The 19,017-nt window shown below is 42.4% G+C and overlaps 7 protein-coding genes across 7 annotated transcripts; 4 read left to right on the forward strand and 3 right to left on the reverse strand.

Annotated features, from left to right (window-relative positions):
- Positions 1-2,596: 2,596 nt before the first annotated feature.
- On the forward strand, positions 2,597-3,784 carry BO85DRAFT_434438 (uncharacterized protein; the record flags this gene model as incomplete). The annotated part of the gene is made up of 6 exons (XM_025658465.1): positions 2,597-2,617; positions 2,796-2,798; positions 3,078-3,101; positions 3,158-3,200; positions 3,303-3,471; positions 3,535-3,784. The coding sequence occupies 6 exons, from the start codon at positions 2,597-2,599 to the stop codon at positions 3,782-3,784; spliced, it is 510 nt and encodes a 169-aa protein (XP_025519707.1).
- Positions 3,785-4,213: 429 nt separating this feature from the next.
- BO85DRAFT_455907 (putative nuclear pore complex subunit Nup133) lies at positions 4,214-8,434 on the reverse strand (the record flags this gene model as incomplete). The annotated part of the gene is made up of 4 exons (XM_025661416.1): positions 4,214-4,548; positions 4,605-7,919; positions 7,972-8,041; positions 8,114-8,434. 4 exons carry the CDS (start codon positions 8,432-8,434, stop codon positions 4,214-4,216), a joined length of 4,041 nt encoding a protein of 1,346 aa, XP_025519708.1.
- Positions 8,435-9,065: 631 nt separating this feature from the next.
- Positions 9,066-10,590, forward strand: BO85DRAFT_445182 (ACP S-malonyltransferase). Its single transcript, XM_025659197.1, has 2 exons — positions 9,066-9,332; positions 9,388-10,590. The coding sequence occupies exons 1-2, from the start codon at positions 9,176-9,178 to the stop codon at positions 10,434-10,436; spliced, it is 1,206 nt and encodes a 401-aa protein (XP_025519709.1). The 5' UTR covers positions 9,066-9,175; the 3' UTR covers positions 10,437-10,590.
- Positions 10,591-10,827: 237 nt separating this feature from the next.
- On the reverse strand, positions 10,828-11,492 carry BO85DRAFT_483816 (uncharacterized protein; the record flags this gene model as incomplete). The annotated part of the gene is made up of 3 exons (XM_025663185.1): positions 10,828-11,010; positions 11,106-11,396; positions 11,448-11,492. 3 exons carry the CDS (start codon positions 11,490-11,492, stop codon positions 10,828-10,830), a joined length of 519 nt encoding a protein of 172 aa, XP_025519710.1.
- A 1,301-nt stretch (positions 11,493-12,793) lies between these two features.
- Positions 12,794-13,646, forward strand: BO85DRAFT_483817 (NuoB/complex I 20 kDa subunit family protein; the record flags this gene model as incomplete). The annotated part of the gene is made up of 4 exons (XM_025663186.1): positions 12,794-12,848; positions 12,895-13,087; positions 13,140-13,495; positions 13,552-13,646. 4 exons carry the CDS (start codon positions 12,794-12,796, stop codon positions 13,644-13,646), a joined length of 699 nt encoding a protein of 232 aa, XP_025519711.1.
- A 1,119-nt stretch (positions 13,647-14,765) lies between these two features.
- On the forward strand, positions 14,766-17,183 carry BO85DRAFT_445185 (rRNA-processing protein MPP10). The gene has a single exon (XM_025659198.1). The coding sequence runs from the start codon at positions 14,952-14,954 to the stop codon at positions 17,070-17,072; it is 2,121 nt and encodes a 706-aa protein (XP_025519712.1). The 5' UTR covers positions 14,766-14,951; the 3' UTR covers positions 17,073-17,183.
- BO85DRAFT_445186 (uncharacterized protein) lies at positions 17,103-18,406 on the reverse strand. The gene is made up of 3 exons (XM_025659199.1): positions 18,231-18,406; positions 17,750-18,150; positions 17,103-17,654 (listed from the first exon to the last, which is right to left on the reverse strand). The coding sequence occupies exons 2-3, from the start codon at positions 18,001-18,003 to the stop codon at positions 17,183-17,185; spliced, it is 726 nt and encodes a 241-aa protein (XP_025519713.1). The 5' UTR covers positions 18,004-18,150; positions 18,231-18,406; the 3' UTR covers positions 17,103-17,182.
- Positions 18,407-19,017: the final 611 nt, after the last annotated feature.

Below are 19,017 nucleotides of genomic sequence, written 5' to 3' on the forward strand. Positions count from 1 at the left end.
ATTATTATTATTAAAATAGAATATTATAAATTTTTATAATTTTAATAGAAAATACTAGTAAAAATCATCTTTTTAATAAACTTCAGTAATATCTCTTTTTACTGTAAAATAATAAAATATAAATATAAAATTATAAAATTTATTATTAATTATTATTTTAAATTTCCGATACTGTTAATATATATTATAATATTTATTTAAATGAATATAAATAATTTTCAGATATTTAAATATATTAATTATATTTATATAAAGATTTAAAGCATCAGGATAAAATCAGAAAATTAAATATTTTTTAATATTATTTTTATAATAGCTAATTATATAAGCTTGTTAAATAATAATTATATTTAAATAATCTATATTAGCTTCTAGTTTTTATTATATTATAAGAAACTAGTTTTTAAAGCTGATAATTTTATTATTATTAAATAAAAGTAGATTAGATATCTTTATTAATCTTTAAAATTTAGAAATCTTAATTATTTAGTTATTTTAATTATTAAACTAGAAAAACTAGACAGTATATAAGTTATATTTATATATTAATTTATTATAATTATTATTAAGCTTATCCTGCTAGTAAATAATCTTATATATTTTTATTTTTATTTTTTTTATAATATAAAAAATTATATTAAAAATTTTATAAGGATTTTTCATGTACAGCTTATAAAATTAATTATAAATAATATTTTTCTAATTATCAGGCTTTTTTTAGTAGAATAATTAGATATTATTAAGAATTTATAATATATAATACTAATTTAATATAGTTTTCTCTAGCTATTATAAATATTCTTACTACTTATTTTACCTTAACTGTATTTAATATTATTAAATATATATAAAAAATAATACCAGCTGCTGAGTTGAGTAATTAATAATACATAATATTAATTTAAGAAATAGAAAATGAAATGATACTAGAAATTATATAAAACTTATTTAAATAGTTAAATTTAATATTAAATTTAATATTATCTAATAAGAATTTTTGATATAAAGAAAGAAAAGAAAGAAGCTCAGAAAAGAATATATAATTATATAAAAATAAGTAAGCCATGCAAGATAAATAAATAAAATAAACAAAACAGAGATCATGTGACCCAGAAATGTCACTCGCCGTCACAGCAGGCTGGTATTAAATAATAAATATAGTCTTACAGCTCTGTATTCTAGAGAGTAAAAATTTACTTATACATGATTTTACAATTTATTATATTTAATAAGTAAAAATAAATAAGATGAATTAAAAAAAAGGAACAAGTAAAGCAAGATTTAAAAAAAAGAAAAATAAAAAATATGAAAAAAAGAATAGAAAGAAAGATTATTTTTTATATTTTATAGAAAAAAGAACACAGGGAAGAGTAAATATAATTTAAAAAAGAGATAAAAGAAATAAAAAATAAGAGAAATAAAAAATAGAAGAAATAAAAAATAAAAGAAATAAAAAATGAAAGAAATAAAAAATAAAAAAAAAATAAAAGAAGTAAAAGAAATGATAAAAATTCATTTTTATTTATTAAATATAAATAAAATGTATTTATAAATAGCACAGCTATAGCAGAAAGTAAAATAAAATAAAATAAAAAACTAATAAAACTAATAAAATATATAAAATAGTTATTTTTTCATTTTTATTAAATATAGTTATTAATAATTCTTTATTCTTATATATATTAATTTTTAATTTGAATTAGTCTAGTACCTGGCCCGGGTACAGAATATTCTTATTTATAAATAGAAAAGAAAAAAGAAAGAGAAAATCTTTCTTCTTTTATTAAAATCTAGATTCATTATATAATTAATAAATTAATATAAATAATTTCTTATCTAAAAATAAATTTTTATTTAAAATAATAATAAAAATTATATCAGACAGATAACTAGAGAATAAAATAAAAAAAAGATTTTCTATAAAAACTGAGTATTTATATAAAATAAAAAAGATAAATATAATATAAAACTTAGAAAATATATAATAGAAAGAAAACTAAAGATAAAAAATAAAAAAATAGAAATTATGATAATAATAAGGATATAGACAGAGAAACTAGAAAGATAAAAATAAAATATCAAATTATAATAAACTAAACTAGCCAGAAATCTGAATCTAAAATATATTAATTCATAAGTATATTAGTATTCTTAAACCAATACTATACCAGAGAAAGAGGATAATATTATAAAATAAGTTCTTTTAAAAAACTTAGTTATTTAGTCTTATTGCTATTTATTAAATAATTTCATATATAAAATCTTGGAAGCCCTGAGACCTTATTTATATACCAGCTATTCTTTCTTGTCCAACAGGCGATGTACTCTTGGAACCAAGGAGCGACACCTAACATTTACTCATTTCTTTTCCTGCTTGAATAATATATTCACACAGGTCTATGTGCTCAGTGCAAGAATCCGGAAACTCCTCACATTGGGTATTAACTGCAAGCTTACAAGTGATGCGCATTCTGAGTCAACAAACTCAGAATTGTAGTCTTTACCCGGATAGCCGAGTGGTCAGTAGTTCCGGACGGTTCACTCCTGAAGCACACCAGGCGCTAGCGGATCGTGACACTCAGCTTCAGTACCCTACATGGAGTTGAGTCCCACTTATGTGGGCCCTTGATGCATACATTGTCCAATTAAGTTGATGACTACGGGTGATTACAGCACTAATACCTTTGGCTCATCAACACATTACAAGTCAATGAGGTCATAAGTTCACCATACAAACAATATATTCCTGGTCACATGCTTCTAGTGATTGACACCTATATAATACAATGATACAGCTGGTACTCCGTACACATTTGCATATAAGACTGACCCCACCCCTGCGAGTGTTGTACAAAGTAGTACAAAGTGCGTTTTTGTCCAATGCTTAATCACAATATCTTTAGTCTTTAACAGTAACATATTACCTGTTCCAACATCACACATTACTGTCTAACAAACCAATCGCTTCATATCCACTGGAAACCGTGGGCCGCTAAAGTAGGTATCGGGCTTGTAATAGGCAAGCCCCGGGCACTTTATGTTAACTATTCATTAAAGTCTACAGACATACTGAATAGAGCCAATCTCTCATATCGAGCAAGGTATGTATATTGATGACTTGCATTCGCTCGATGAAAATCACTGATTATATGCCTAGTTTCCTCGATCGAAAGAACGCAGAAAGTCCACCTCTATGAAAAGTAAGCATCTCTCGACATATCCGCTACCACTAGTGATATTTGGTGTGCGTATCTTGGATGCACACCCAAAAGCCAGGCTTGGTTGTACTTCGCACTCAATAGTTATCTCCCTAGTGACGCGGTCTCACAAAACCAACGATCCAGATCATTCAGCATTGCACGAAGGGGGAGCTCTAGATCAAGAGAGTCTTCCCCGCTATTTTGCCAAGTCAGGACCAGTGGATGCCGATCCCCGGAAGACAAAGAAAGATGGTGGCGGAAAACGAAACTGGTTAGTTGAGTAGTCTGGCGTCTCCATCATGGCCCATAGGAATATCCAGTGACCCTCCTTCAGGGGCCGCTCCGGCGATGAAGTGCACGACTATGGCTACAAGTTTACAAACACACGACGTCACTCAAACAGTAGCGCCCAGGGAATTGCGGACTTCAAGACAAAGTTTGAAGCCGTTGAACCAGAGCCAGTCTTTGAAGAGACCGTGCATGGGCCCGATGCCCTTCCCGCGGACGACGACATGGTAAGAAAAGTTGATAGCATCAACAGTGATATCACTGAAGGTAGTGAAGTCCTTTCGAACAAGCCATAGCTACATCAGGCGAGGTAACTAGGGATCAAGATGAGGATTCTTCAAGAGTGATCCCGCACAGACACGGTAAACCAGCAAGAGCTTTGTATAACAAAGGTGACGATCTTCAGTTTATCAAAGACCCCTGCTAGGAAATATGATGAGATAGTAGTTTGACTGCGTGTGCAATTCAGGTGCCTTGCTTTAAATAAAGAAATCATTAAATGTGGATAAAAAGATGCCGCAGCCTCGCCCTAAACTACGGAGGCCAACTATCAGACAATTGCATTGCTAGAAGATACTGAAAACATATCAGCGCCAGGAAAGGATTACTAAGGATGTATAAAAGGGCGGAACGGAAGAGAAGCATGTCTGCAACCAATTGAGCTCATTCATAGAGTGCAGGCAATAGTCAAGAACTCAGATATTGCAGAGTGTTGTTCTAACATCTTAGAGCCAACTCAGCTGTGCCTTCTCGGTTGATGAATCGTATTGCGTTTCATTATGCGCATTGCCATTCTTGTCATCTTCGGTAGAAACCCCAGAAGGCTCTTGACGCGTAGTCTTGGCTGAGTCAAAAAGGTTCTTGAACCAGAAATCAAGCTTTCCTTTTTCGATCTGTTGAAGTAAAATTTCGTTTTCCCTGGCAAGATCACGAGAGATGCGGGCACGACGCTCAGGTGGAAAACGTGTTGTAATAAGATCAGCGTCAAAATCGCTTAGCAACACGTCGTGCGGGCCGTTAGGGACGTATATAGAAGGGTAGTTAGAATCTTCATCAAGGCCTGTGGACAGAGTTAGTAAGATGCTTGAGGACATTCTCCACTAGTCAGTATCATACCGTCCCTGAGGCACCAACAAAGGGTACGTGAGAGTGTTGTGGCATAGAGAAAACTTTCGGTGTCCATTCCCAATCCCTCAGCTGCCTCTTCCAATTTTTCCCAATTGTTATCTATCATGCATCTTCTCCACACCAATTTCTGTAGTGCTGCATGATATTGTGGATCTCGCTGGTCATAAGAGAGTCGGATGATTCGCAAAGCTAGGTAAAATTGTTTCCCCACGATTTCATCCTGACCTTGATCAGAGACCTGGGATAGGTATATGCGCGTTAGCAGGTCGACTAGCTCATCCGAGCTGAGAACTTGTCGAGTGACAATCTTGGCCAGAGCCTCGCTAAATATCTCATGCAATGAAGGCCTATCCGCGGCTGTTGGGTTGCGAAATTGTTCAATCGCGATATCAATTTCCGCCTTCTGATCGATTGCATTGTGTAACGCGGGCGCGACATAGGCGAATATCACTTCTTGGACGGCATCGACCTCCGCAAAATCTTCCAAGCGTCTGACGTTCTTGCGAACGACTAGACTATCTGGCATTCGAGATTCCTCCCAGACCGCAAGATTTGCAAGCTTTGCTAGAGACAACTCAACACGATGACTCCAGATATCTGATTCATGCTTCGTGGCAAGCTTCTCCAAGGATCGGGCAGCGCCCTCATAGTCATTCTCGCCGATCACATCATTAATCCAGCCCAGCCGCAGATAAGCTGGGTGTTTCCGTAAGAACTGAGTGACGAAGGGCTGGAACTTTTTCATCGCAAAGAGTATTCCAGATTGGCCCATGGAGATCTGTCGGGAGAAAAATGAATCGGCCCAAGATTCCCCGAATTTCTCAAAGTAAAAGGATATCTTTTGACTGAGCCGCTCAGACGCGTTCTCGTCAGCACCTGCATTTTTGTTTGGCGAATCTTGATGTGTCACAAGGCTCTTGGTTTGGTCCTGAAGCTCGATTATGAGCTCCACGAGCGCTCCCATATCTCGGAACTGTTCGGCAAGCATAATGGCATCATCTAGATGTCCTATTCCGGCCAACTTGAAAAGCTGCCATTTCCGTTGCTTGATGTGAGCCTGTTCAGTCGCAATACTTTCGTCGATAAGTTTCTGACTCTCTTGGGACGAAAGCCAACGGACTCGTTCACAGTGCATGAGCCCTAAAATCTGAAGCTGCCTAGAACTATTTTTGGCAATCCTTCTCACAGTTTGAGTTTCAGGTAGCTCAACCCCAATCGTTGTTTTCTGGATCCAAGCTCTGCAGCTATCAAGCTCCAGATCCAGCAGGTGTCCAAATTCGATGTAACAATAGCGCTGAGAAGTCCAGAACTCCGAAAGCCCAGTGTAGTCACCCGTCAATATGCCGTCCTCCAGATAGCCGTCACCAATACCATACCGGCTGGAATTCTCGTCTCGATAACGAAACGCAGTCTCCAGAACTGCTAAGGACAAGTCACTAGCCTCGAGTAGCTGCTCCGACATCCGTCGTCCCTGTTTGGCAGAGCTTCCCTTTTGAGGCTTGATGGCTTTAAAGATCCACGGCACGATATGTTCCATTTGAAAAGTATCATATAGAAACCAATGGCGCACTGGGTCGCAATCACCGGTTTGCTCTTCGATCTTCGTTTTGAACTTCTCGCTCATTAATCCGATTATGTGCGCCAGCAGTGTTGAATTTTTGCTCGTGCATTTCCTGGCTTCGTCTTCCAACTTCCACATAGCTCTTTGAGCAGCCAGTTTCTCCGCACTCCAAAGTAACTGCCACCAGATTTCTCGGCGGATGGTCTCATTCTGCTGTGTCAACAAGAGGGCGAGGTCGTCGAGTGCTTTCGCTCGCAGTTTTAGATTTTGATCCACGGAAATCCCACTCGATGGAATGAATTCCGATGCAGACCGCATTAATTCCTGGCATATTTCCAATGCAGCATTTTCCGTCTCGCTGATTGGGAATCCTATTCCGTCATCACCTGTAAGATTCAGTGGGTTTTTTGTCATTGTGCCATAGAATATAGCCTGTTCAATTTTATGCTTCGCAGTGATGCGGCCAACATCAACATTGCTCTTTGTTCTTTCACTCGGCAAAGCTGCAATACGAATGATTCCAAAATCTCGAACCATGAGCAGACATGCGGCTAATGAGCCCTCACCACTCTGGTTTTCACATCCGCTTCCTAAGATCTCGTAGCTCTCTCCAGAACGCAAAGGAATAATATCCTTGAATGCCCGCCCTTGCTGAGTTACGGAAACCGCATCCTGAGTAATAGTAGGGTGTTCGGAAATGGTCAATGATAACAACACAATTGACTGCCCAACAACAATGAAAGCGGTATGTCCGGGACTTGGTACAAACAACCTGACACGCGGGAAGTCGAGATGGGTGCGTAGTCCATGAAAATCAATCGTATTAGTAGATAAGACTTGAACATCGTCCGAAAAGCGCATTTGGACGACAAACATGTCCCGAACGATGCCGGGGGCAGAATGTGAGACAGAAGCCACAACCGCTGTTATCAGCGAGGAATTGGGCCCGTCACGAGCATTAGTGCTTTTGCAGTCGGCCAAGACAAAATCTAAAACCTTTAACCTATAATCATCGGCTTCACCCACGATAAGAGGCCCAAGTGCTTCACTCAAGAGACCATATACATCATGCTGATGTTTGAGCATGCTACCGTTGTTCCAGTGGGTATCCCAAATTTCGAAGAGACCTTGAGACGTAGCGATTACGACATCGCGTTGCCCACGCTGATGGGATTCGCCCGCTCGAACTGTGGCAATGTCTTTTCTGTAAAAGCCACCCCCAAGAGCATTTCTCAAGCTTCCAAGTAAACCTGGTCTACCGCCACCTGCGGGGCTTCTCAGGAACGAGACAGTTACTGCTGGCTTCCCTTGACAGTCTCTGATGGTTATATGGGCAACCCTTCCAGTAGATAATATAACAACGACACCAGACGGCTCGCTATTTATGACGTCTGTAGCGTGCTCACCCGAGAGCAAGCCAGGGATACAGCCTTGGATGCCAGAGTGCTTCTGCCTGGAGAAAGCTAAGGTTGCAGCACTTGATATGGTTTCCCAGTATATGATTTTTCCGGTATATGGCATGACCACCATCAACCCCGGAACACCGCCTGCAACGGTAGATAAGAGCAACCCCAGGGGGGCAGTGTTACCAGGCTCTTTGCAGGACTCGGGTATTGCAAGGGTAAAAACATCTGCGGGAGAAGGCGATGGAGTTGTGGTCGAATATGCCCAGACAATCGCATGCGATTTGGTTAAGGCTAAAGCATATCCATGACTAGTTCCAAATGAACCTCTGAAAGGCCCTGCATGCTGTGTTAATATAGTTGCGGTGGCGAAGGGGTCAGCTGTACTCGCCTGTTTGTAAACCAAGCACCTGGTCTGGCAAAGTGGGTAGCTGGGTGACGGTGTAGAACTCCGTTTTTGACTATGCATAAACCTATGTCAGATAGGTGATCCAAGGATCTTGTAGACTGGATAGTAATCGAGAACCACTTACAAGCACCACTGTTCCTTCACCTTCATCCACGCGCTTCCCAGGCCTTTTGACCGCTCGTATAGGAATATTTCTGTGGAAATGAGCAGTTTCTGAATTTGCGACGCCTTCATTAGATAAAGTTGACGGCTGGCGTTCCTGAAAGTCGAGCTTGGTATGATTGTCATTCGGATTTTGAGACGTTAGTTCTAAGCCTTTTTGACGGAGATTAGATCTTTGTCTTTTCGCACTTGGAGGCTTTGGTGATTCGTCTGAGTTCGTACGCTGACGCCTCCGGGGGTTGCGCTGAGAAGCTGCGGATGAAAGCGTCTTAGGTACAAACATTTTTTAGGACCAGACACAAGCTAATTGCGTACTAAGAAGACCCTGTGTAGACTTCGTGGCCCAGAAGCGCGCATCTGAAAAGTAACCGTAACACGCCACAGTCGTGATGGAGAATGATTTGAAATTTTATATGTAAACAATATATTATTTAAATAGCGATATTGATAGGTACTAGGTATGGAGGTTAATTCACTCCGAAGGCGGTCAGCAGTTCTGATAGGATACCAGACACCCATAGATACCTGCAGAGCCAGTCCTCCTAAACAGATTCGCACTTACCTGATTAGTGATGTAAACACCCTTCAGTCCCTGTTTATACTTGCTGGATAGTACTATATCTGTTGAAAACATGGAATTTCAGAAAGAATTGTGATACTATGTAGACACTGTAATTTCATCCCGTTCTTACATCCTGACACTTGTGATATCGGTGACTAGTCCAGTAATACATAGCCAGATGATACATACCCATTAATCTACATACCCAGCGTTCAACAGCTCCGAATTCTTGAAGGTTAGTACAGAATCCCCCTATCACTGACACCACCTGGGGCTGTCGGTATTCAATATCACGTGACTACACAAGAACCCATTTGTTCGTGCTACGGCTACTGATGCTGCACTTACATTCGAAGGCAGCGCAAATTCATTTGTAAGAAATATTAACATTTGCCGATGGCATCTGAAGGCTATGTCCTGCAATAACAGCAAGGGCATTTATCTTCCTAAGGCCTACAAAACATGCTTGCATTATCATCGAAATCAAGACTATCTTTTTGCATAAAAGCACCCCGATACCATGCTCATTGTCGTACCCAGCTAAAACCTAGTTTTCAACGAGATTATGCCAGCCCCATTACCGCGGAGACAGCCTTGCGCACTGCTCTCTTCTTCCCTGGTTTGCATACCCTCTATCTTGAACTCGCCTTTGTTCTGACGCCTTTACCGCGTAGGTCATGGTGTACAGCGTGTGGGAATGGCAAGTTCTTGGGTTGAGAGGTTCCCCAAAATATCCAGCATGTTCCTAGACGAAATGGATTCGATCCTGGGCTTCAAACTGTCTCACATCATCTCCGAAGGCCCAAATTCGGAGCTCGATAAAACCGAAAATTGTCAGCCGGCTATAATGGCAACGTCAATACTAATCCTTCGAATACTTGAAGAGGAGTTCGGCTTCATGACGACCTCACGAGTGGATGTTACACTTGGACATAGCTTGGGGGAGTTCTCAGCACTTGTTGCTGGAGGTTATCTCGATTTTAGCGATGCACTGAAGTTGGTGAGACGGCGTGCAGAGATAATGTCCGAGTGCACGCGAGCTGCTATCAAGAGATCAGGCGATGAATTTGGCATGATAGCACTTGTCTGTGAGCCCGAACACATGAGTGAATTGCTTTCTACCATTTACGAATTCATTGGACTTGGCCCAGCGAGTCTGAAAGATGATTCGAGCCAATGGTACAAGGCATTTCGACAAGTCATGGTGGCAAATATCAATTCAAGAAATCAGATTGTACTGAGCGGCAACATTGCAAAAATAAAGGCTCTGCTTATCCAGCTTCGTCAATTTGGAGGACACGATCCCCGTGCGGTGAGACTGAGATGCGAAAGTCCCTTTCACAGTCCTATTATGATACCAGCAGCCAACTACATGAAATGTGCCCTTGAACATATGAAGATCAGTTTCCCAGCACGAATGCCATGTATCTCCAACGTTTCTGGCTTACCGTTCAATTCCAAGGAAGAACTCAGGTTTTTATTATCACAGCAGTGTGTCGATACGGTAAAATGGTGGGACAGTATTCGATACCTAGATCAGACGCATGCAGTAACACGCTGGATTGGCATCGGACCTGGGAAAGTCGGTAGAAATCTAGTTGGGAAAGAGGTCGGTAAGGTTATGGTGAAAGGCGGCGGTGTTTGGTCTATATCTGACCCCCTGGAGATTGCAAATGTTCTTTCTGCGTTGGACAAGACTGAGAGTGAACCTTTACATGATTGAAACGGATGACTCGGGCGAGATGCTTTGCCCCACAAGCTGTGTTTTCACTATATACCCATCCCATAAGGACCAGATTGGTCAAATCGGCTTAACTCCTCAATCCTCTTATCACGTATTGAACACTTATCATAGTACACAATGTAGAGTTATACAAAGCACTGGGTAAACATTGAATATTGTCAACTGATACTTTGCGATCGATAGATGTCTCCTACGAGTGCCGTACATCAGTGAATGCTATACCGAATCCTGTGCGTGTTATACCCATTATTATTGGAGGATACCAAGGGTGGGAGCCATCAAAAGTACAATGATCTTCAAAATCGAGATTCTTTCGAAGATATGGTGTAGAGCGGTAGGTTGTTTGCACATAGTATGGGTTCATGGTTTTTCAAAGGGAGGCTACAGTCGGAACCCATGAGTTTCCAATTCGGTTGACCTCGTTAATGAACCTCTGATCTGTGATCTGCGAACTGCAAGATGACACGGCTTTCGCTGTGGCCATGTGCTCGTCCGGTCGATAAAACGGATTCTGTAGCAACTGCACATATGCTGTTTGGAGAGTTCGGAAAACCTGTAGGTGGGCACCATTAGTCATTGAAGCCCAAGATCTTGTGGATTGTTCAACATGTAGAACTTCGAATGCAGGAGAAAAACCCAAGAACGTACTGCTTTCAGGTCAAATTCTCTTAACCCCGACTTGGTGGAACCCTTAGGATCTTCATCACTGATGGGCTGCCCAATCAAGTCAACTATAACTAGGAATTTTACCCCCGTAGTAGAAAGCCAGCCATATGCTGCAAGTCTCTCATCCACAGCCTGCAAAAGACCAAGATCTTGGTCAATTGACGTCTGTTTGCGGCGTATTTCAAAGATATCAAGGCAGGAATTCAATATAAAAGAGAACTCAATAGTGGACTCCACATAGGGAGGGAACAGCGACACGTGGAGTGGATTGTCCTGATTCATACATTAAGACTGGCGCAGCAGATGAAGGATATGAAGACTCACAGCTTTCCCAATGACGCCGATACAGGCAATCTTAGGCAAAGCCATAGCTCCAGGTCAGTTATGGTCTGCTGAAGAAATCAATCCCACTGAATTCAGATAAAAATCATCAGTTTCATCGTTCTTGGGACTCGAGATCTCCTGGCTTCTGTGTTTCGGAGAAGGTAGGCGCTGAGCCAGTTATGTCAATGATACCTAACCCACCCATGAACAACCCCATACTAGTTCACTAACGTAATCCACATGCAGATCAGCCACATGTTCGAGCCACCTCTTTAGATATTCTTCACTGGCAGAAGAGATGCATTGATTGATACATACGCTTGAACCATCAATCAAATTCAAAGATTAAAAACATCTTTCTTTTCTTTCTTATTTTTTTTCCACTTCAAAGACAAAAGTATTATATAGTAAATAAAGCTTTGGTCAATTCCTATTCCTCCCCCCTCCCCCTAATTATTACACTCTAATCATTGTATACTATTCAACTCCACTCAGTCTTACAATCGCGATAGAGGACAGGAAAATTTGACCCAGCATATCTTCATATTGACCACACAGTACGTATAATTTGGAATTCGGTCTGGTTAAATCTTCGAAGTTCGAACGTAGGATGGTTATTAATTGTAGCTGTTCCACTTGTGGATTCCATTATCTGTTGACTTCATACATCTCTGAACTCTCATGGTTACCGTTCAAAGCCATTACCAACATCTTGATTCAATGATTCTCGCTGCGTTGTTCGACCTTGTTCTATATGATATCGACTTCAAAGAGAGCCACATTGTGAATATCCTATTCAGATACGCCCGTTTTAGTAAGGCATCATCTTTCATACAGCCCAGGCTGCTAGGACACCTGTCAATAGTGTGGAACTATTGATATTTCTGTTACGGGATGCTCTTCACCTGCATCCATCTAACTACAGTACTTTGCTCCACGCAGCGATGAGACCCATGTCGCTGTCCAGATAAGGAGGGATTCGAATACCGAGCTTTGATGACTCCAGCCAATGAAGCTCTTTAGAATCTAACTTACACTAGCACATTGTTAGCCGGTTGTCCGTGGCTCACGTGCCAATACGGTATTATACACAGAGTAAATGCGAGACGCTGGGTTCAACGAACTTAACTAGGTTTCGTTACAGTAACTTACGGAAATTGCGTTCCATTAGTACCAATAGTGCAGAATGATACTCTTAATTTGAGCCTCGACTATCCTGATAATATCTTGCCACCATTGACAGACTGGACTACAAGCCTCCACTCTTCTGACAGTTCATACGGGTTTTGTACGCAAGGTCGCTTCTCTTTATCTCTGTGCACATTGTTACTGGGAGCGATACAGCCATGCTGCCTCTCACCGGTCGCGCCATTCCAGGCGCCATCCCAAGCGCTCTTCATGGTATGTGTTCTCCAATTGTTACTACTAAGTTGCTGAACTCATGTAGTGCGACCGCGTATCACATCTTGCCATTTCCGAATTCAGCCAGTTTCGTTCCTTTCGACCTCTTCAATCAAGTCGGCAACAGCAATCGAACAGCGGGGACAGTCTGGCCAAGCGCTCACTGCTTCTGGAAAGGTGCGGAAAGAGGTGCCCTTACCGAGCCAGGAGAAAAAGGAGGGTGCTATGCAATATGTCCTGTTTGTTGCCTGAGACGCATGAGATGGGTACATTATACTGATTCATGTGTAGTACCACGCTTGACCAAGTCGCTAACTGGGCCCGCCAAAGTTCTTTGTGGCCCATGACCTTCGGTCTCGCCTGCTGTGCAGTTGAGATGATGCATCTTTCGACCCCCAGATATGACCAAGACCGTCTTGGAATCATTTTCAGAGCATCGCCTCGGCAATCGGATGTCATGATCGTGGCAGGCACATTGACAAATAAGATGGCTCCCGCTCTCAGACAGGTGTACGACCAAATGCCTGACCCTCGTTGGGTCGTCAGTATGGGAAGTTGTGCCAATGGCGGTGGTTATTACCATTACAGTTATTCTGTTGTTCGCGGATGCGATAGAATCGTACCCGTGGATGTCTATGTTCCCGGATGTTTGTATACCCTCTACCATTCCTACAATGACGTCGGCTAATGGGAACAACTCAAGGTCCGCCGACCTCCGAAGCATTGATGTACGGAATCTTTCAACTTCAAAAGAAGATGCGGCACACAAGGATCACTCGCATGTGGTACCGCCGTTAAGCTCAACTTGGAATTACTTCCTCCCTATGTTACTTAAGGGTTGGAACGGACAGGTTCGGACGTAGACTTTATAAGAAGTCCTATCCTGGAAATCAAGTATGTGCTCTCGTGCATTACCGAACACTACCAGCGCGCAATTGATAGGGGGAGGGATAAAAGGGAAGTGGAGGCTTAACTCTAAACAGGCATACCAGGTGTGTCATGTTCATGGTTGAGCAAGGAAACCCGGCCAACATGTATTGTATGCAATAACTGCAAGCCACTTTCCTAGGTATATTAGAACGGGGTTAGGGACTTGGCTGCAAATTCACACTGATATTCTGCGCTCTTGTACGGCTCACACTCAAACGTCTCATATCTAGACTATGTCGTGTCGTAATGTTAGAATATTTCAACAGATCAAGACATTACCACTGTTTGCATGCATAGTATGCAAATAATTGCTAGACTGCTTCTTCGCCTGTCCAAATATACCTAGAGGCTGCAAGGTGAAGGACTATACTACGACAAGTCTCTCATCATCAATATTAGGGTCGCAGATTTCTGGCATGCTGATACATGAAAGGAGTTCGATTCACCAGTGACAGTGGAAATGGCGCTTCTAGTCGTGTTAATCTTCCGCGGGGCTCATATAAAGTGAAGTATGCCCACCAGCCTTATATCGCAAGTCATCAATAGCGGTAGTATCTCTCCGATTAGAGGGACTGAAATATTACAGGCATTTCTGCAGACTTACATACGCTCGGCAAGGCTTTTCTTGTTCGGATTATGTTTTGCAAACAATACCTTCGCGCATGTTTCAGGCCATGAATCATGCCTGTTAGAGGTCGGTAAAGCATTCTCTTTAGTGCATCAAACCAACAATGAATAGAAGTCATCGACTTTATCAGTATGAGATAGAATACCCATCTTTTATATAGATATACGCGGCTCGTATGCCCACGTTTGTCTGCTATATGAGGAGATCTGCCATGCAACGCACCATCCATCACAAAAAGCATTTTGTAGTGAGACGGCCGAAGGAAATGGCCATGGCCCGAGCTTGCCTTCTTTGCAGTGGCCCCACTTTTATGACCCAAAGTAATTGATTATCTTAGTTCCCCTTTCACTTTCATTAACTTTTTTTTTTTTTTCTCCCGACTTTCGGCTTCCGCAAGCCATTATTCGAAGTGTCCACCACTGGCTGAAAATATCAGGCTGATCTCTCTGCACCTACCATTCAAAGCTTTCGCGTTTTTTTTCTTACCTCACTTTCCATTTCTTTTTCTTTGATACAACTGTCTCATCTCAGGCGTGTACCACGCCATGAAGAACCTCGTTCCCGTTCAATCTGGAGCTCTTCCTGAAGTCGAAACTTATGAACCATTCCCTTCATTCAGATCAGGATTGACAACTCCTTGGATTTTCCTCCAACCCACGACGGAGTTAAAAACCACTATCACCGGCTCTGTGAAGTACTATCTAGATTCGTTAGCCTCGTCGGTCGGCGATTCCCAATGTGCGCGCCAACGCAGGAACAGAAAGCGCAAAAGATCCGAAGCTGAGGAAGATTCTACAAACCAGGTCCTACAGCTCAAGCAACTCTATGTCGACGGCTTCACTTCTGACCAGATATGGCAACAAGCCTTGAGAATTCTTGATTCTTCCAGTGGTGAAGTCGAGCGGGATTTTACTTGGTGGTCTGCAGTGTCCAAGCCACACGAGCAGTCCCTGACCTCACCTTATAATGTGGCACTTGACGACACCGCATTCGAGGGCAGCAACGTGGTCTCTCAGTCAGAGGCCGATCTCACCCAATCGAGTATCGATGATGACGATGACGACCTTAGTTCAGTACACGCTCACTCTCAAACCTCCCATAATGATTCGGACGTCGAAGAAGACATTGAGCAATTATCCGACAACAATTCCGGAGGCGATATCGACGACGGTGAACAAGAAACGTATGTGGAGGATCCTTTTGGCCTGAATGATGGGTTCTTTTCGATAGATGATTTCAACAAGCAATCGGAACTACTCGAAAGACAGGATGTTAGTGGCGGCCCCGACAACGATTCTGAGAGCGAGGATGATGAAATTGATTGGCACGCAAATCCTTTGACTGCAGCAGGGTCAATGTCTCTACCGAAGAGAAACAGGCCACAGGAGCACTCTGACGGGAATGATGGCGAGGACATTTCCGACAGCGAAGAGGAAGGACCAACATTTGGTGATGCAGGCTTTGAGGAGGACTCCGATATGGACGCAGATGATGTCTATGCGGCAAATTCTGGAGGCGAAGGTTGGATGAACACCAGCGACATAAAGTATTCTGACTTCTTCGCTCCACCTCCACGTAAAGTCACACGCAAAAAGACACGCTCCCTTCCTAAAACTCAGCCCGACCTTGCCATTACCAACGACGACGTTGATCGTGCCATGGCTGATGTTCGACGTGATCTTTTTGAAGATGAGCTTTCCGGTGAGGATAGTGATGAACATGCAGTAGCGCGGGGATCTCAGAACAATTCCTCTAGTCATGAAAAACAGCGTGCTCGCATTGCTGATGAGATTCGCCGCTTGGAGGCTGCCAACGTTGCCAAGAAGGATTGGATGCTAGCTGGTGAAGCCAGGGCTGTCGAAAGGCCTGTGAACTCACTTATTGAGGAAGACCTGGATTTCGAAAGGATCGGAAAGCCCGTGCCAGTCGTTACGGCAGAGTTGTCAGAGGATATCGAAGAGCTTGTCAAGCGTCGCATCCTTGCCAAACAATTTGACGAAGTAATACGTCGGCGCCCTGGTGTTTCCGACGCACAGCGTGCGCGGGGAGTTCGTCCTGAACTGGAAGACACCAAACCCCAGCAAAGCCTTGCTGAATTATATGAGGCTGACCATCTTCGTGCTACCGATCCAAATTTCGTTGACCCTAAAAATCAGAAGTTGATCCGTGAGCATGCCACTGTAACAAGCTTATGGAAAGAGATCAGCTCTCAACTAGACACGCTCTCGAACTGGCATTACAAGCCCAAGGCTCCGCAGGCAAGCATCAATGTTGTCACTGATGTGGCAACAATCACTATGGAGGATGCCCAGCCGACAGCTAGCAACGCTGTAACTGGGACAGCAACCCTTGCGCCGCAGGAGATCTACGCACCTGGCGACGATAACAAGGTCGCTGGTGAAATGATTATGAAGAATGGAACGGCAATCGCCAAAGAGGAGATGACCAGGGAACAAAAGGCTAGGTTGCGTCGAGAGCACAAAAAGCAAAACGCCAGCACCGCAAAATCCCAGAAGACAGGTAAAGCGGCTGAAAATCAGCAGCTCATGTCGGACTTGAAGAAGGGTGGAGTCAAATTGATTGGGAAGCAGGGCGAAGTGACAAATATTAATGGCGGTAAAATCAAAGAAGCTGTGAAGGAAGGTGGCCATGTGCTCAAGCTTTAGATTTCAGTACGGTTACAGATTGGATCTATGTACCAAAGATAAGCGTATTTCGATATATTCACACAAAACGTTCCCTAGTAGTTTTAGTTTTAATTTGTAGCTAGACCTTCCTAGACAGCCCTCTTGTCCGACTTCAACCGTATCTGGTAGAGGAAAATGTTCTCGCGCCGGTATGTCTCCGCATCAGGGTCATCCCGGATTTCTTCCACATCAAACATCTTCCTTGCATGTTTCATGAAACGGAGGTCTGCTCTTCTACGCCTCTTAAAGCAGAAGTAACAGATAGAGTCTGGACCAAGAAGATCATTCAAGGTCGAGATTAGTAGCGGGAAGGCGGGCTCAAAGTAAACACAGTCAGCGGCGAGGATAATTGCGGGATGCTTTGGGATGCTGTCTGGGAGGGAGTCTCCCCAGTTTAGTACTGTAGCTTCGACTGTAGAAGAAAGATTGTTGAGCTTGATATTCGTCTTCATCAGGGGCAACATGGGAGCTTGATCCGTAATGTAAATTCGTGGCACCTCAGGGTGACATCTGCGTGCAAGCGCAAGGCCAACAAGACCGCCGCCGGCTCCAAGTTCAACTCTAACCAACAATTAGCAGGGGTCAATTACCCGCATACCAGGCACAAGTCGGACAGGTTGCAGGTGAGGACAAAACTGGGTCATAGGGCAACGGACATTGTTTTACCGAGAAAGCTAGATTGATGTTGGCGTAGCAAGTACTTCGACAGGACCATCCCCGCTGGCCATAGCTGGCCTCCACACCCTTCCTTTAGATCTTCCTGGAGAAGTAGAGGGTTCGATAACATCCCATCAAAGGAGATGGTGCTCTGACTGGCGGGCTTAAAATCCCTAACCGGGATCAACGATTCATCGATGTCTAATGAATCATTCATGTCGATTGCAGCTGGCATTGAACCGGGAACTTCCATATAATATGATGATGTTCTGTTACAGCACACAGCGTTAACCAACACTTGATGCCGAAGTATAAAATGAAGCAACTTTGGACGTTTGATGAGTAACTCAGATGGAAGCACACTTAGTTATAATGAACTTGTTCTTTTCTTTGGGTCGATCTGGGAGGCACGGAATCGTTAGTTCTAGTCTCCCTCAATTTTTTTTTTCCCCGCCCTACTTTGCCCCATCGGTTTTCTACCTAATGTTTGGAATCACCCATCTAAGTACGAGTTGTCACACTTTTACAATGTACCAAGGGAATTGACCACCATTAGTGAGGTTGAATAATAAGTCTGCCTTTAGTGAAGAATAGTTGCCAAGGAACCTATATAGCTGGTATCAATGGGGAAAAAAAGGGCAACAATAAATTATGAGTAGAACCGAAAGGGGAGAAGGGAGAAAAAGAGGAAGACGTGGGAAATAATTGACAGAGCCGTGGGCAGCAGGCGTGTTTAGCAACACCAGAAACATGATAACTAAATTAGTCACAGTATTGTTCTTGTCTGATAGTAAGCGTACTTGGGAAAAAATTATACAATGTATAATAGAATGAAGGCGCACCCTAGAACTCATGGTCAACAATACGCAGATATGGATGTAGAATGTGCCATAACGATTCTATTGCCAGAGAGAAGCTGTACCTCAAATTCAAATTATATACTAGAGTACCAGAAATGACACCTTCATTAGGTCCTAGTTGTTCATTCTGCAATTAGTACAAAGTGCTAAGCAGCCAGTACTATGGATGCTACGAGTCAAACGAAGGGACCATGAGCCAAGCGAACAAGCTATCCAACATGAGCGTATTTTCCTTGATGAAAGTACAAAAATGGTGCAAACATTAGATTAGACTACATCACAGAATGGCTGTACGTTGTAGATATCGCCAGGATGTCTGTGACTGTGGATACTGCCACGACGTAACTCTTTTAAGGTGCAAGTAGTAAAGATCTACTGCTGGGTACTGAACGATCCAGGCACTAGTA

Source organism: Aspergillus piperis, assembly GCF_003184755.1.
Source record: "Aspergillus piperis CBS 112811 unplaced genomic scaffold BO85scaffold_2, whole genome shotgun sequence".
In the NCBI taxonomy this organism is placed as follows: Eukaryota; Fungi; Ascomycota; class Eurotiomycetes; order Eurotiales; family Aspergillaceae; genus Aspergillus; species Aspergillus piperis.

Coding starts and splice junctions, on each gene's coding strand:
- BO85DRAFT_445182 (XM_025659197.1), top strand. CDS start 9,176: ATGCTTGCATTATCATCGAAATCAAGACTATCTTTTTGCATAAAAGCA. Junction 9,333..9,387: donor CACTGCTCTCTTCTTCCCTG/GTTTGCATACCC, acceptor TTTACCGCGTAG/GTCATGGTGTACAGCGTGTG.
- BO85DRAFT_445185 (XM_025659198.1), top strand. CDS start 14,952: ATGAAGAACCTCGTTCCCGTTCAATCTGGAGCTCTTCCTGAAGTCGAA.
- BO85DRAFT_445186 (XM_025659199.1), bottom strand. CDS start 18,003: ATGGAAGTTCCCGGTTCAATGCCAGCTGCAATCGACATGAATGATTCA. Junction 17,655..17,749: donor AGCTTTCTCGGTAAAACAAT/GTCCGTTGCCCT, acceptor ATTGTTGGTTAG/AGTTGAACTTGGAGCCGGCG.